Genomic DNA, 15,532 nt, shown 5'->3' on the forward strand with positions numbered 1-15,532 from the left:
ACAAAGGGCGACCTTATGACTAGAGTGATCATTTCCAGGCTACTCAGTACCTACAGATTTAGTACAATCAAACTGGAAATGCACCGTTTTTACGGATTCCTTTGGGTAGGTACGGAACCTTATAACAACGCAAAGCGTTTATTACGTAGGTATCTAGGTAAGTTTTATATAGACCGTAAATTCTAGAACAGTTTACATTATTAGCTTCCCATCACGTTTGTGTTTGATATACTATGCATTTCATAGTAACTGGCAGATTTGTTAACTGACATGTTGGTTGATATGTTGGCAGACCGGTCGGTGGACCTTGGTTTGTCGCGGCGGCGCACAGCGTTGTAAAGCGGTAAAACTACCAGGATTAGGCCGGATAGGCCCATGAACCCTCCCGCCAGATAGCACAAGAGGTCATAGTTATTGGTGATCTCGAATATCCATTCTGGAAAAGATAGTTCACGTTATAAATGTGAAAGTGTGGCTTGTCCGTCTATCTGGACGGATGGGAACGGACATAGGCTACTTTTTATCCCGGAAAATCAAAGAGTTCCTACCGGAATTTTAAAGGTCTATCCGTTTAACCGAATTAATTTAATTTAACCGAAATTTGGTGCAGAGGTAGCTTACACCCCGAAAATTGACTCCGTTTTTAACCCGGAAAAGCAGAGAAAAAAAAATTAAAATTAAAAAAAATTGAATCCACGCGGATGGAGTCGCGGGCATCGTCTAGTGATAAAATTGACCAAAGTGAATCGTCAAAATGTCATGATTGAATACTCTATTAAGAACATATAGAAAATGAATGAGCGTGAAAAAATGCTTGTATAGAAAGTGCGGTATGGTTCAATGGAGGAAGTGTGATGCATGTGATTTAGTGAATGGCGTGCTTTGCTCTACCAGTATGATGTCGGTGAGGCTGTAGGTGGCCTTACCAATCAATGGAGGTACAGTGAAGCTGGCCAGTCCATGAACGAACAACAGTAAGCCGTACGCTTTGGTGAACTTTTCCAGCGTGACCTGTTCCACCAGGATGACGCCGGTGAGGCTGTAGTTGGCCGCGAAGAAGATGCTGAAGGCCCGCGAAGCGATGCCGAGGCCCAGGTACGTGGTCAGCAGAGGCATGATGGCTGTTACGAGGCCGCACAGGATCATGCACACCGCGTAGACTTGGATCGGGCTCACACATTCGCTGTTGCCTATCCATCCGAGAAGGATCTAAAAACATGACAAGAAATACCAAGTAACTAGTAAGGTTAGGTTGGCTTTGAAAGCCAGAACAACTAGGTGGAAATGAAATGTTTATTTGATTCGTGGCAACTTGTGCCACTTATGGTATGTCAAGATTATACCTCTGGTTCGGAAAACTAATTCTACCGAGAATAGCCGGCGAGAAACTAAGCAATTGCTTTCAAATACTTACATTACATGTGCCAATTAAAACCTACATACACCACATGTAGAGCAAGAAGTTGTCAGAATTCATCTCACCGATGTTCAGCAGGTCGATTCCCGAAATCCTGCATCAATCATTATTACAATCGCAATTGTTGTGATTGGCTGAATTTATGTTATTCTTGTTGCAAGAATGCATTGTAGCCAATAGTGAGCGAGCGCCAACCAATCAGAGGTGATTGCGATCGTGACACTGTAGCTGTCAGACCTGTATGCTGATGATGGATGACTGCGACTCCTACCTACATCAGGAAGTTGTGTGAACTGTGAACTCACTTCGCTCAAGATGCTTATTAAACTCATGCTGGATGTCAGGGTGGAATAATCGTCTAAGGTCATGCCGAGATTGTTGTCCGCGATGTACATATGCGGCATGCTGTTCCACATGTGCAGCAGGAAATAGGACACCGCGAACACGAGGAAAGCCGGGTTGAGCAAGAGCGAAAAGCCCAGTATGTCAACGAGCAGGTCCCAACACAGGCCGGCGTACCGTTGCATCTGCGATTGATAAAGAGATTATAATAGGTACCTAACTAGAAATGATAAAGGGAGTCTTAACAAAATTAAGCGCTCTTATCAAACGAGACTGGGTTTTTGCAGAAAAACTCTCGAGAGTCAAGAAGCGTTTACGTGGTGGGTCCAAGCTGAAAGGACATCTCAATTACACATTATGAATATTTCAATAATACCTGTTTCAATAACCACAAAGCTGCATTATTATTCAGCTGTGTGATTCCATTGATCTCTGGTGCACTGGGAACTGAATTATTAGGGGATGTAATTTCAGGGGACATCAAAGTCTTCGGAGGGGACAATTCATGCAATCGCCCACTGTCGCTGAAACTTCGTGAGGTGCCAGGATGATTCTGTGCTAACATTCCGTACGCACGACCTCTAGAAAACATCAGTTCAAACGTTTCAAGCGACACTCCTTCGTCTCCAGTCATGTAGGTCGGTAAGTCGACTAAGGAGCTATATTGTGGCACTATCGACGTCGTTACTGCTTCAATGTCTACAGCGTTCGTCGTCGCTTTAGTAGACCCAGCAGCACTACTCTTACTGTTTGTGTCTCGTCTACGTTGTCTTTGTTTCGCTCTGTCTTCATTCATCGTGATCATCCACGGCAGCTCACGGAACAACAAACCACACACCACCATGTTTAATAAAGGTCCAGCGAGTATTATAGTAGTTCCGCGCCATCCATACTTATCCAGCCAATCATTTATCAATGGAGCAAATATGAATGTACCAATCCCGCTACCACACATAGAATAACCGGTGGCTAAGGCACACTTATTTCCAAAGTAGTATGCGACGATCACTACCGCTGCTACATAGCATAGACTCAGGCCGAATCCAGCCATGATTACGTATGTGAACATAAAAGTCTCCATGTTGTCCACAAAGGCAGAAGTAATGAACCCTAACGCTGCCAAAAACGAGCCAAAAATCGTCATTCGTCGGCAGCCGTACTTGTCTGTTAAGAAACTGGCGATTGGACCGCACAGGAGTGGCATCGCTATGAATATTTCGGTGATTCTCGCCGCTTTTTCTTTTCTTTCGCCGAAGTAGTCAAGGAAATCTGGGAAGAATAATCCAAAATTGAGTTTGATGCCATCGGCAATGAGGTTGACATTGAATGCGGCGAATACTATAACCCAGCGCCAAAGTCCGTTAGGGTGTCCCGCTTGGGTGATGGACAGTTCTTCATCGTCGGAACTAGAAGAACTGGAACTCGAGATTAACACGGGCGTTGGGGGTGACTGCGCGTGGAATTGCACGTGAAGAGGAGACAATTCTTCATTGATGGAATTGGAGGAACTGCAACTTGAAATGGACACGGACGTTGGGGGTGACTGCGCATCGAATTTCACGTGAAGAAGAGACAGTTCTTCATTAATGGAACTAGAAAAACTGGAACTCGAGTCGGATACAGGTGCTGGGGATGACTGCGCGTGGAATGGCACGTGAAGAGTAGACAGGTCTTCATCGATGGAGCTGCAAGAACTACTCGAGACGGATACGGGTGCCAGGGGTGACTGCGCGTGGAATGGCACGTGAAGAGTAGACAGGTCTTCATCGATGGAGCTGCAAGAACTACTCGAGACGGATACGGGTGCCAGGGGTGACTGCGCGTGGAATGGCACGTGAAGAGTAGACAGGTCTTCATCGATGGAGCTGGAAGAACTACTCGAGACGGATACGGGTGCCAGGGGTGACTGCGCGTGGAATGGCACGTGAAGAGTAGACTTGTATTGGTGCGACACATTATTGACGCTGGCGCTGGCACTGGCACTGGAACTGGCACTTGCGATGGCGCTGGCGTAGCCCAGGTCGTTGAGCAAAGATTCACTGCCAGGAATAGATGTGAGTGCATGCGGTGGGCACGGTTCCGACTCGCCTGGGGTCTCTAGCGAGAGGGGAGCCTCCAAAGCTCCGCAGGGTGAAGGGTCCTTCTGAAATGGAATTGCAATTTGTTTTGACTGAATGAAAAAGTATCTAGTTATCTGTACGATTAAAATCCTAAAAACTTTGAAGCTTTATTAAGTAAATTCTTAGATGTACCATGTCTCTACCACACTTTAGGTATAACAAAGGATTTTTTATTTTTTATTTTTTTATTTACATCAACAACTTCCATGCAGTTAAAAATGAAAAAGTACTGTGAAGTAAGTGAAGTAGTATAAAGAAAAGAAAAAATAGTAACTATTAAAGACAAAAAGTACTGTATTGTATTTTAAGCATACATTGTATTGTAGTTAGCTGTGCATTTTTTGAGCAACATTTTCAAGTAGCAAATATATTTTATTCTAATTAAATTAAAACTCACTTGCCATTTAAACGATGATAGTCGTAGAATTCGGAAAAGCTTATCTAATGAATGCCGTAGAGATACTGTTTAGTTGTCCATGACCTCTGGCTCCAACCCAACTGTTTAATCTGTGCCTACTTATTATAAAACTGTAACTGAACAATTTCTGTACATTAATAAATAAATTGATCAAAGCAGAAATCTGGTTGGTCTGTCAGCGGGATGTATCTCGTGAACCGCAATAAGTAGAGAGTTCAAATTTTCATATAGGTAATATTAATTTCTATTGCCGTTATAACAACAAATAATAAAAATTTCAATGTGGTGGCCATGAAAATTAAAAAAAAAAATATCATTTCTTGTACGATGGTACGAACCCCATCGTGTGCGGGTCAGACCCGACCAATTTTTACTATAATATTGACCCATCTCTACAAGGCCAGGTAGCAAATAGAGTACTTTAACCTAAAAGCAAAGGGCCATAGGTTTTTAATTTTTTTTAACGAATATTAGCCAAGTTTATCACGGTAACTAATATTCCACTTTCTCCTCTAACTAAGCGTAAAGCTTTTGCTAGGAGTAGGTACGACAATGTGCAACGGGTGGGGTTTGAACCAACGACCGGTTTGTTTTCAAAGGTGTGTGAAGTCTGTCAATCCGCACTTTGCCAGCGTGGTAGACTACGGCCAATCCTTCTCATTCTGGGAGGAGACCTGTGCTCATTGGTTAGGTGATCATGGTTTTATTTTGCCGACAGTGGTTTGTCAGCGTGACTTACCAAAGTACTGTTTGCGGCAACTGCACGCCAGGTCTAGATGGCAATCGGGGTATGAGGCGGGGGGACGCCCCGTACACCCACACGTCACCCACGCTATCCCGCAACGGGTTAGGCCCGGTGTCCACCTAAGCGGAGAAGAAAGGAGATGTGTAGAGTCAACCAATCAGATTTTTAGTGACGTGATAATTTTTTCACTTCATTTATTATGAATCTGATTGACCGACGGAACACATCTCTCCTCTTCGCTTAGGTGGATACCGGGCCTGAGCGCGCAGGCTGTGCGGCTGTGCGGGTGTACGGAGCGTCCCCACCCAGATATATTTATATTACGTAATTACGTTTATGTATAAACTGATTTATTAGTTACATCAACATAAGAGTTTTTTTTAATAAAATTAACTTACATCTAAAATAATTAAATTAATAACTAAAATTAAATCTAAAACTTCATCGAGACCACCGCAGCGAGGCATCCAAGATGCTTGCAGCATTACCCCTTTATATGGCCAAACTAATTCCTTGTCCAAGGTAGCTGCCAGCTCTCGGGCCCCCGGTTGACTCGATAACCCTTTTCGAAATTTCCTCGAAGAGAGCTCGAGCCCCCGGGCCCCACGGCCCCAAGGTCTCCACCCCAAAAGACACAAATATGAGGCTTTCATCGAGGTTTTCATATTTGCGCCTCTTGGTTCGTTGGTCAGGGCCGGTGCTTATGTTTATGTATTCGGCGCTGGTTTTATGTACACTATATTCTAGAGCAGCTTACAAGAATTTTATTATTAGCTTTTCATTATATTAGACATAAGAGTTTCATCGTTACTAGGAGACTTGTTGCTTGACATGTTGGCCGATATGTTGGTGGTAATGTTGGTCGATAAGATAGCAGACAGGTCGGCGGACTTGCGTTTGCGGTGGTTGTATAGCGGAGATACTACTAGGACCAGACCAGATATGGCGATGAAGACTCCCGCGAGATAGAACAAGACCTCATAGCTGTTGGTGATATCAAAGACCCAGCCTGGAAAAAATACATAGGTACAGTATTTTTATCATCTTAGGCCGGGTACGATTTTTTGTGTGATTTGCTCTTACAATCCAGGTCTGAATCTTTAAAACAAAAGGTAAAGAAATAGGCATCTTCTAGGTAAATGCGTCCCATCTTAGGCCACATCACCACTTTCCATTAGGTGTGATTGTAGTCAAGCGCTTGCCTATAATGAATAAAAAACATATGCAGCAAAGTGTGTGATTTCATCTCTTCGACATGTAAATTAAATGATGATAGATATCAGCATGGATGACAGTAATTCGTTGCAGCCCATGCTAAGGCATCTGTCCACGTTGTAATCCAAATACGTTGTGTAAATTGTTATTTTGAAGAAAGACACTGACCTGCCCGAACATGTTCAGTATGCTGATGATGGGAATTAGCTTGGCTAACTGTGACATGTCCATGCTCTCGCTGAAGCCGATGTCCCTAATATACACCTCCGGTACGTTGTGCCACATATGCAGCAGGAAATTGGACACCGCAAACACGAGGAAGGCCGGGTTGAGGAAGAGCGAGAAGCCCAGTATGTCAACGATCAGGACCCAACACAGGCCGGCGTACCATTGCATCTACAATTGACAACAAAAGGTGGATTTATAACAACTGCTAAAATTGTTTTAATCAACGATAAAACAAACAAAAACCATAATATACAAAGCACGAAATCTCTCAAAATTGTTCCTAACAAATAGCCCGAACAGTCAATCCCAATAAGGTCACCCGTTGTACTGCTGCTTACACTTTTATTGGATTAAGATTCTATTCATGAAGAGACGCACCCTATGAAGATGATTTTACAAAAATGATTACTAAATGAAACGCATTATGAGCGGGAAGAATTGTAACGGATGTCGTCAAAGCCGATTGCGTCGTTAGCTGATATTCCTCAAGAGCCTTAACGTATCGAGTCCAACTCCCCGTGCAAATTTCATCTGAGAGGAAATCTCAATAGACTGTTATTGTATTTAAATAATACCTGTTTCTGGAAAGATGTTAGTAACGACAAAGCTGTCAGCTGTTTCGTTCCACTGGTCTTTGGGGCACTGGAAACTGAATCATTAGACGATAATTTCCTTCGGGATGTCGTGACAGGGGACACCAAAGTTCCGGGGTAATTCTGTGCTAAGGTCGTGTACACAGGACTTTGAGTAGATTCGAACGTTTCTAGCGACACTCTTTCGCCTCCAGTCATGTAGGTTGGTAAGTCAACTAAGGTGCTATGTTGTGGCAGTGTCGACGTCATTACGCCTTCAATATCTACAGCGTCCGTCGCTTTAGTAAACCCAGCAGCACTTTTACTGTGTGAAAAGCTATCTGTGGATGATCCGAAAAGTTTATTTCTTTTTCTCTCTCTTCTATGTTTTCTTTCCTTCGCTCTCTCTCCATTCATCGTGATCATCCACGGCAGATCACGGAACAGCAAACCACACACCACCATGTTTAATAAAAGCCCAGCGAGTATTAAATTAGTTCCTCGCCATTCGTACTTTTCCAACCAATCATAATATTTTGTCAAAGAAGCAAATACGAATGTGCCAATTCCACTTCCGCACAAAGAAATACCGGTGGCTAAGGAACGCTTCTTCTCAAAGTAGTGCGCGATAATCACTACTGCTGCCACATAGCACAGACTCAGGCCAAATCCAGCCATGATTCCGAATGTGAACATCAAAGTCTCCACGTTGTCCACAAAGGCAGAAATAATGAATCCTAGAGCAGCCAAAAAAGAACCAAAAATCGTCATCTGTCGGCAACCGTATCTGCCTATTAAAAAACTGGCGATGGGACCAGACAGGAGTGGCATTACCGTGAATAATTTACTAGTCCATATCGCTTTTTCTATACTCCCGCCAAAATAGTTGAGGAAGTACAAGAAGAATAATCGAAAAGTGAAAGTGATGCCACCGGCAATGAGATAGAGCATGAATGCGGCTAATACGATGACCCAGCCGTAACCTCCGTCAGGAAGTGTCGCAGTGGCGGTAGAGCGTTCTTTATCGTTGGAACTGGAGGTGCTGGCACTCGAGATAGCCAAAGGCGCAGAGGGCGAATGCGCGTCAAACTGCACGTGCAGAGGATCGGCGTGTGGGCATGAAACGTTACTGGCACTGCCATCGCCATCGATGGAGCTGGTCCTGGCACAGCGAGGATTGTTGAGCAAAGGCTCAGGGATGGGTGTAGGGGCGCGCGGTGGGTGCGATTCCGGCTCACCTCCCGTTTCCAGCGAGAGGGACAAATCCGGGGCTCCACGGGGTTCTTCTGAAATGGAATTGTAATTTTGGTCATTTCCAAAACGTCTGAGCCACTCAACGAGCGTTGGAGAGTAGGTCAACGGGTTGCAAAGCTAAAGTGGCCATTGGGCGGTGCATGCAGTTTTTGAACCGATGAATGAAAAGAACTGTTTCTATCACCGCCTTCATTCCCCTTCACCTACTTAACCTTCGTTTCACTTTCACTCGGTTCATTCAGCGAGCTTACAATAACACTAAAAGTATGGCACGCAATACTGTGAAGTTGTGGTGCTCAGATTTTGTCCTAACTTACTCATTATTCGGAATTTTTGCATGTCTCTGAGATAAAATCTAGGATTTACCGTCTGATTGCCGGTAAGTCTGGATTATTACAGACCAGTTCTGCATTTAACTATTATAAGACTTGGTCAAACCGAGGTTTACTGCAAAATCCTTCGATAAAACCTTAGTTAAAACCTGTACAGTAACATAACTCAATATCAGAAATCGGCAGATACGCCTTTCTTTTCTTCGACCTTAATTGAAAATAATAATAATTTAGCCACCAACGTTGTGGGTACATTGTGTATCCACAACATTAAGCTGAGTTCGGGCCCTTTCGTTGGCACGACACATAGTACATTATTGTTTTTATATTATGTGTTGGTTCAACGAATAAATTTCATTATATTCTATTCTATTCTAAACTTACCCATCTATTTAAATTGGAATCGGTTTCGATTTATTAAAATCGGTCCACTTTAAACCGAGATCACTACAATTTGACTTAGTTAATTATAGTGCTCCAGTGAATTTTAATTAATTGCGTTATTCCCAAAAAACTGGGCAAGTGCATGCCTGAATACGGATAGCGTAGGGTTCCGTAGACAACTTTTTCCCACTCACTGATTTTTTCATAAAATATTTAATTAATATGCCTTTGTGTAGCAATAATAGGATTTAATAACAGCTGTACTAAATACCATCCTTACAGCTCTTAAAGTTTAAAGGCTCTGACATACATACAGACAGACAGGTAGACCAACAGATGGAATGACAGACTGGAAGAAACACAAAGAATTTAATAAAATAGAATAGAATAGAACTTAACATTCAATTAAACTTTTACAAGTGCTTTTGAATCGCTAAAATAATTTACCACCTGGTTCATAGTGCCGTTCCCTTGGTTTCTTGGTGAAAAGATCCTTGAACCCCTTGATTACCTTCTTGTTGTTGCTCTACGGAACCCTGAAAACGGAAACAGCTCTTATCACGTGTCCGCTGATAGCAGCTACTTTAGGATCCTGATGGGCTGATATGAGTTACAACAACAGATAAAAAAAGTATTAAAATAAATTATAAAATCGGCTTTTTATGTCATACCTATAACATTAATTACATACTAAATGATAAAAGAGCGTGAATTTCTAGGTGATTCTAGGTCAACGGGAAGTACCCTATAGGTTTCTTGACAGACAGACAGATAGACAACAAAGCGATCCTATAAGGGTTCCGTTTTCATTTTGAGGTACGGAACCCTAAAATTGAAAAAATCAGATCGATCCCTAGGCTCTGTAGCAAGGTGATTTAAGGACAAACCAACAAACAAGAACACTTTTGCTTTAATAACATTTATAGATAACGCGTGTTCTATTTACATTGAATGAAATGTAGGTATCGGTTTTCCATTTTCGACTAACCCTTTCACTTAGGTCACATTCATAAGGGAAGCGATCTGCAAATCTGCGCTTCTTCTGCTCGAGGCCTTTTGGTTTTAATGCTCAAGTGTTAGATACCCCGGAATAATTAAACCCTTAACCATAATAACTAATGTGTGGTACAACTTTAACAAAATTTATTTTATTTATTATTTTAAGGTACGCCCACAGCATGTTCACAAAACACTTAAAAATACAATAGTATAGTCTTATTCAGTGTGACACACCACTTACGGGCACACACAACTCATGCAGGTAACACAATGTAAATAACACAATACATGACCGATCGCATAATATTAGTACATAATAAATTTGGAAAAATTATATAGCTCCGAAGGATAATAAAACAAAAACAAGATAATATTAACAAATAGTACCTAAAAATAATGACTGAAGTTACTTATTTCTAAATATTTGTTATCAGTTTTTAATTATTATGAAATGACTACAAAAAAATAAACGTTTTTCTTTACTTTCTTTCAATTTGTGAAGAGAAAGAATTTGTAGGGAGTCAATAAGGTGCCCCAGGGAAACATGCGAAGAGCAAATACCTGCATAATAGGTTGATAGGGTATGGAAGTTGGTGAGTTGCTCCATCAATCATCTGTTCAGCACATACCTACATGAACCCTGAAAACATTACACTACTTTTTTAGGGGTCCTGAAAATAAAATACATAGATCGCTATTCTATCTGATGTGTGGTCTGAGTGTAATCAGTATTAAAAATTTTATTGCTCCAATATAGTATATTGGCGTATACGTACGTACTTGTTAGGGTCGTAACTCGTAGGTCTGTATACCTATTGATATATTGTGGGTTATAACCATGTCGTTACCTTTATAACTTTATACCCTTTTAGAGGCTTTACGATACAGTAAGTAAGTGGTAATATCACTTAACTTTCGACCAATCATATTATTTGCACACTTTTTTTATAATTTCATTACAAGTTAGCACTTGACTGCGATCTCACCTGGTGGTAAGTGATGACGTAGTCTTTAGATGGTAGCGGACTAACTTGGAAGGGATTGGGCAGTTTATGTTACACCCATGTACCTACGGTTATCGGTAGTATATCGGTTTCCACACGGCATCGTACCGGAACGTTAAATCGCTTGGCGGCACGGCTTTGCCGGTAGGGTGGTAACTAGTCACGGCCGAAGCCTCCAACCAGACACAACCTACGGTTTGTAAGTATTATAATATAACTGTAAGAGATTATTCAGACGAAGCGTTACAAAAACGCGCGGTTTTAAACCGCTACATCTATACAACCTCTAATGTTTTAACGATCCTGTGCGTCGCAGTTTTTATTCATAGACTATGTAATTCACAGTTTCAATATTAAAACTGATATCTATACAAATAAATGAAATTGAAGCGTCCGTTTGTAATTTCAAAATGCATAGATTTCAAAATAGGATATACAGCTAAAGCCTTTTCATATGATACCCCATTGGTTTAGTTATCTTACTTGAAAATTGAAAATACTAATATAATTTGTCCATGAAAACATTTTTTTTGTGATGTAACCACAAATTCACGGTTTTAGGCTTTTTTCCTTTACTACCTACCTACCTGCCAAGTTTCATGATCCTAGATCAACGGAAAGTACCCTATGGGTTTTCTTGACAAACACGATAGACAGATAGACGGAAAGACAGACAGGCAACAAAGTGATCCTATAGGGGTTCCGTTTTTCCTTTTGAGGTACGGAACCCTGAAACGTTTAATTTCTAAACCAGTAAACCATTTAAAAATAACCAAAAAGCTCGTATTATTAGAATGTGAAATATTTTTGTTTATAGTGCCAGTTGTGCGCCCGTGCCGGCGACAGCGTTAAATTAAATCGTACTCGAGGCTGTGCTTATTACAATCTGCCCGAAAAACTGCTCTTTTGCCCCCACGAGGGGTAATCCAGCGTCGTAGGCACAAGCCGGTGGTCTGACGTTCAAGAGTTTAGCGATAATAAGTTTGCCAGCTTGATTCGCTAAGGCCTCATTTACACGTGTTATTAACGTCCGTTTATAACGCGCCCAAATAGAACAAAATATGTAGGTATTACAAGTATAATATGTGCACATGTCATCGCTTTTTTACGTGTGAACAGATACTTGGGAATACATTTGTTCATCATTTACACGAGAGCTTTATAAACGGACGTTAATAAAAATTAAATTAAAAATTTAAAAAACCCCCGACACATAAACCTCTAAAAAGTAAAAAAATAATAGGTAAGTATGTATGGGCCCTTTAAGAATAGTATAAATAGTAAAGTTTTTATCCAAGCGCTCGTTGCGCCAGGGGACCGCTACCTATCATAAACTATGAAAGTCATCTGTTGTAGAAAGAATAGTCTTTAGCGGTCCCCCGACGCAACGAACGCTTGGATAAAAACTTTACTATTTATACTATTCTTAAAGGGCCCATACATACTTACCTATTATTTTTTTACTTTTTAGAGGTTTATGTGTCGGGGGTTTTTTAAATTTTTAATTTAATTTTTATTTCACGCTTTTTAAACTTTTATTCATAAATTACCGTTTATTTGTGCCATTCTAAAACCCAATTTCTATAATAATATAAATCCAATAAGGCAGCTAATATCTCTTCAAAATTAACATCAATCAATCAATCAATCAATCAATTTATTTATTTGCTGATACAGGTATTACAGGTGTAATTATAAAAATAGTCCAGCTGTATCACGCCAAGCTGGCATGCAAATACATTAATTCAAAATAGTGAATAAACAAATTAAATTAAAAGTAAAATTTTCGTTTGTTTGAAATAAATGATGTTATACAATAAAAGGAATTTACAATTCTGAATACTTAATATTAAAAAAAAAAAAAAAAAAAAAAAAAAAAAAAAAAAAAAAAAAAAATACCGTCGTGTCCCGTTACTTCGCCTGGTTTTTGACAGTTTTTGTCTTCCCGCCTAGAGAGTGCTTTTTATTTCAAGTCCTGCTTTTAATATATGGTGGCCTTTAGACATGACTATAAATTAAGACTGTTACGAAAAGTAATGCAGTTTTTAGAATGCCCCAAAAACTGTTTTGACTGAGCTAGGCGAAGTAAGGGCACAATTCCTAACTTCGCCTAGCAGCGTTTCTATGTTTATTGTCTATAATAACTGTCTCTGAAAAAGCGAAAGACCTATAGATTATGCCGCAAAATCATTTTGAAACGTATATGGCAGAAAACAAAGTTCATTTTAGAAAAAAATTATCGGTAGGCGAAGTTAGGAACCCAACTGCCGTTGTTTCCATACATTTGTTCTTTTTTGCTAAGGGTTGTCAAAAGAAAGGAATCATAAAAAATACATATTAATACTGAACATGGTTTTCATTAAAAAAAAAATACAAATCTTAAAAAGTTTTTATGAAATTTTTAATGAGAAAACTAAAACCAAAATCAAATCTTAAAACTAAATCAGTAGAAGTACCATAAAAAATCAGGCTTTTTTAGAAGGTAGGAAAGCGCACAAAACAAAAAATGTTGCAATAACAAATAGAAACAATAATTTTTGAACAAATTAATTGTATATAACACAATAAAAGTAAGTAGTAAAAATTTTGATTGTCTATATTTTATATACAAACGAAAATAAATCAATATTTTTTCTTCTTGAACAGTACAAAGTACGAACCCACGATATTATGTTAATTATACGTTCCATGAAATATTTTTGACCGAACATCACTAAATCAAAAATTATCTGAATGACTCACATAGTTTAACACGACCAAAACGAAATATCTCTTTCTAACATGTCGTTGCTTTAAAAATGTACCCATTTTACGTAGTCGTATAATAGTTCGCTTTTTTTAAGATATACGATTAAATTGAAATCGACTTTCATCCGATGAAATAAGGAATAAAGTGGCTTGTATGTCATTTTGTTTGTTATTGCATGTCAAATTTTTATTTGACATAACTTTCAAAAACCGGTCAAGTGCGAGTCTGCCTCACACATGAAGAGTTCCGTACAAGTTTTTTTTTATGTAATGACAATTCAGTTGTCGGATTTTTCTGTTTACTTGGGCCACAGGATTAGAGTGCTTGGGCTATAAGATAAATATTGCTACCTGCCTTTCATGATTCTACGTAAACGGGAAGTACCCAATTTATAAGTTTTGATTCTCTTGAAAGATGACACACAGACAGACAACGAAGTGGTGAAGGAAAACATCGTCAGGAAACCTGCATGCTTAAGAGTTGGCCATAATGCTCCCTCAAAGGTGCGTGAGGTCTGCCAATACGTGCTTGGCCAGTGTGGTAGCTTCTCATTCTGAGAGGAGAGTTGTGCTCAGTAGTGAGCCGGCGATGGGTTGATCCTGATGATGATGAATTTTAAACGTATTTTGTCAAAGTAAATAAGCTGAGTTCAAGCAGATAAAATATAAAGAAGGTGCGCCTAATGCATCATCCAAACCTGCGCGACAAAGCGACTACGATGCGGGAACCTCAGCCGCGCGGAGGGTCATCGCCTCCTACGATATTTAAAGGTGCCATGCACACCTACGCGACTACATCTTTTTTTTTCTACAGATACCTACTGAACCCTAAAAATAGTTTGACTATGGTTTGGGTTTGGGTTGATTGTTCGTGGCCTTTGGTTGACTGTTGGATATTATAATTGAATTGATGTTTTCTCGTTTAACTGTGATTATAATTTTTATTTTATAAATTAGAAACTCCGCGCCTACGATCCAAAGTATCGGAGTTTTCCAAAACATTATTTTCAAATAAATAATTATGTATCTAAGCAACGTCCATCTTGACAGCTTGACATTTGCCAATTGACATAATATTATGAACCTCTGTTACAATAGTGAAAGATCCCAGGGCCACCAGCCGTCACGTATTTTCTGACGAACGAAATGTGGACGATTGAGTAGTGTTAGTATGTACTAAGAACGCATGCCTACAGACCTGCTAGCTTGCTTAGACGGCCAATTTTCAGGTATCAGGTAATCAAGGTACATAAAAACATTACTTACCTCATGTAAATTCTCAATTTTTTTTAATTTTAAGCAGATTTTTTTTTATATTAATAATTAATTGACATAAGTAAACTATAAGAGAGTGAGAGAGAAGTCAATATATCCTAATACATGTCTTACTCAGTCTCATGCGCGTAGATAATGATGCCCTCGCGCTCAAACCCACAGAGGCATTAAAATTGAATTTAGGGGATAATTGGATCTGGATCGGTCTGTCTTCTTGTAAAAGGTTTTAAAATAGTTGTCTGGTGGACATATATAAAAATGGAGCATCAGAATTTACGTGCAGTTAAGTAATTACTTATTTTGAGAGCTTTTAAGCGTCTGCAAAGCAATACGGCCGACGCGGGAAGTGTCTGGAAGTATTGGCGACATATTTTTAAGGATATTGCCTAAAATATACGTAAAAATCAGTTTGGAGAATTTACGTGAGGTAAGTAATGGTTTTATGTACCTTGATTATCAGATACCTGAAAATTGGCCGT

General features: G+C 39.8%; 2 protein-coding genes across 2 annotated transcripts; both read right to left on the reverse strand.

Moving 5' to 3' along the window:
• Positions 1–200: 200 nt before the first annotated feature.
• LOC123872090 lies at positions 201–5,875 on the reverse strand. Its single transcript, XM_045916220.1, has 7 exons — positions 5,854–5,875; positions 5,604–5,794; positions 5,045–5,161; positions 2,136–3,902; positions 1,723–1,944; positions 927–1,209; positions 201–436 (listed from the first exon to the last, which is right to left on the reverse strand). The coding sequence occupies exons 1-7, from the start codon at positions 5,873–5,875 to the stop codon at positions 201–203; spliced, it is 2,838 nt and encodes a 945-aa protein (XP_045772176.1).
• A 92-nt stretch (positions 5,876–5,967) lies between these two features.
• Positions 5,968–9,031, reverse strand: LOC123872092 (monocarboxylate transporter 7-like). Its single transcript, XM_045916221.1, has 4 exons — positions 9,028–9,031; positions 7,061–8,343; positions 6,426–6,653; positions 5,968–6,051 (listed from the first exon to the last, which is right to left on the reverse strand). The coding sequence occupies exons 1-4, from the start codon at positions 9,029–9,031 to the stop codon at positions 5,968–5,970; spliced, it is 1,599 nt and encodes a 532-aa protein (XP_045772177.1).
• Positions 9,032–15,532: the final 6,501 nt, after the last annotated feature.

The sequence above is a fragment of the Maniola jurtina genome, chromosome 14 (genome assembly GCF_905333055.1).
Source record: "Maniola jurtina chromosome 14, ilManJurt1.1, whole genome shotgun sequence".
In the NCBI taxonomy this organism is placed as follows: domain Eukaryota; kingdom Metazoa; phylum Arthropoda; class Insecta; order Lepidoptera; family Nymphalidae; genus Maniola; species Maniola jurtina.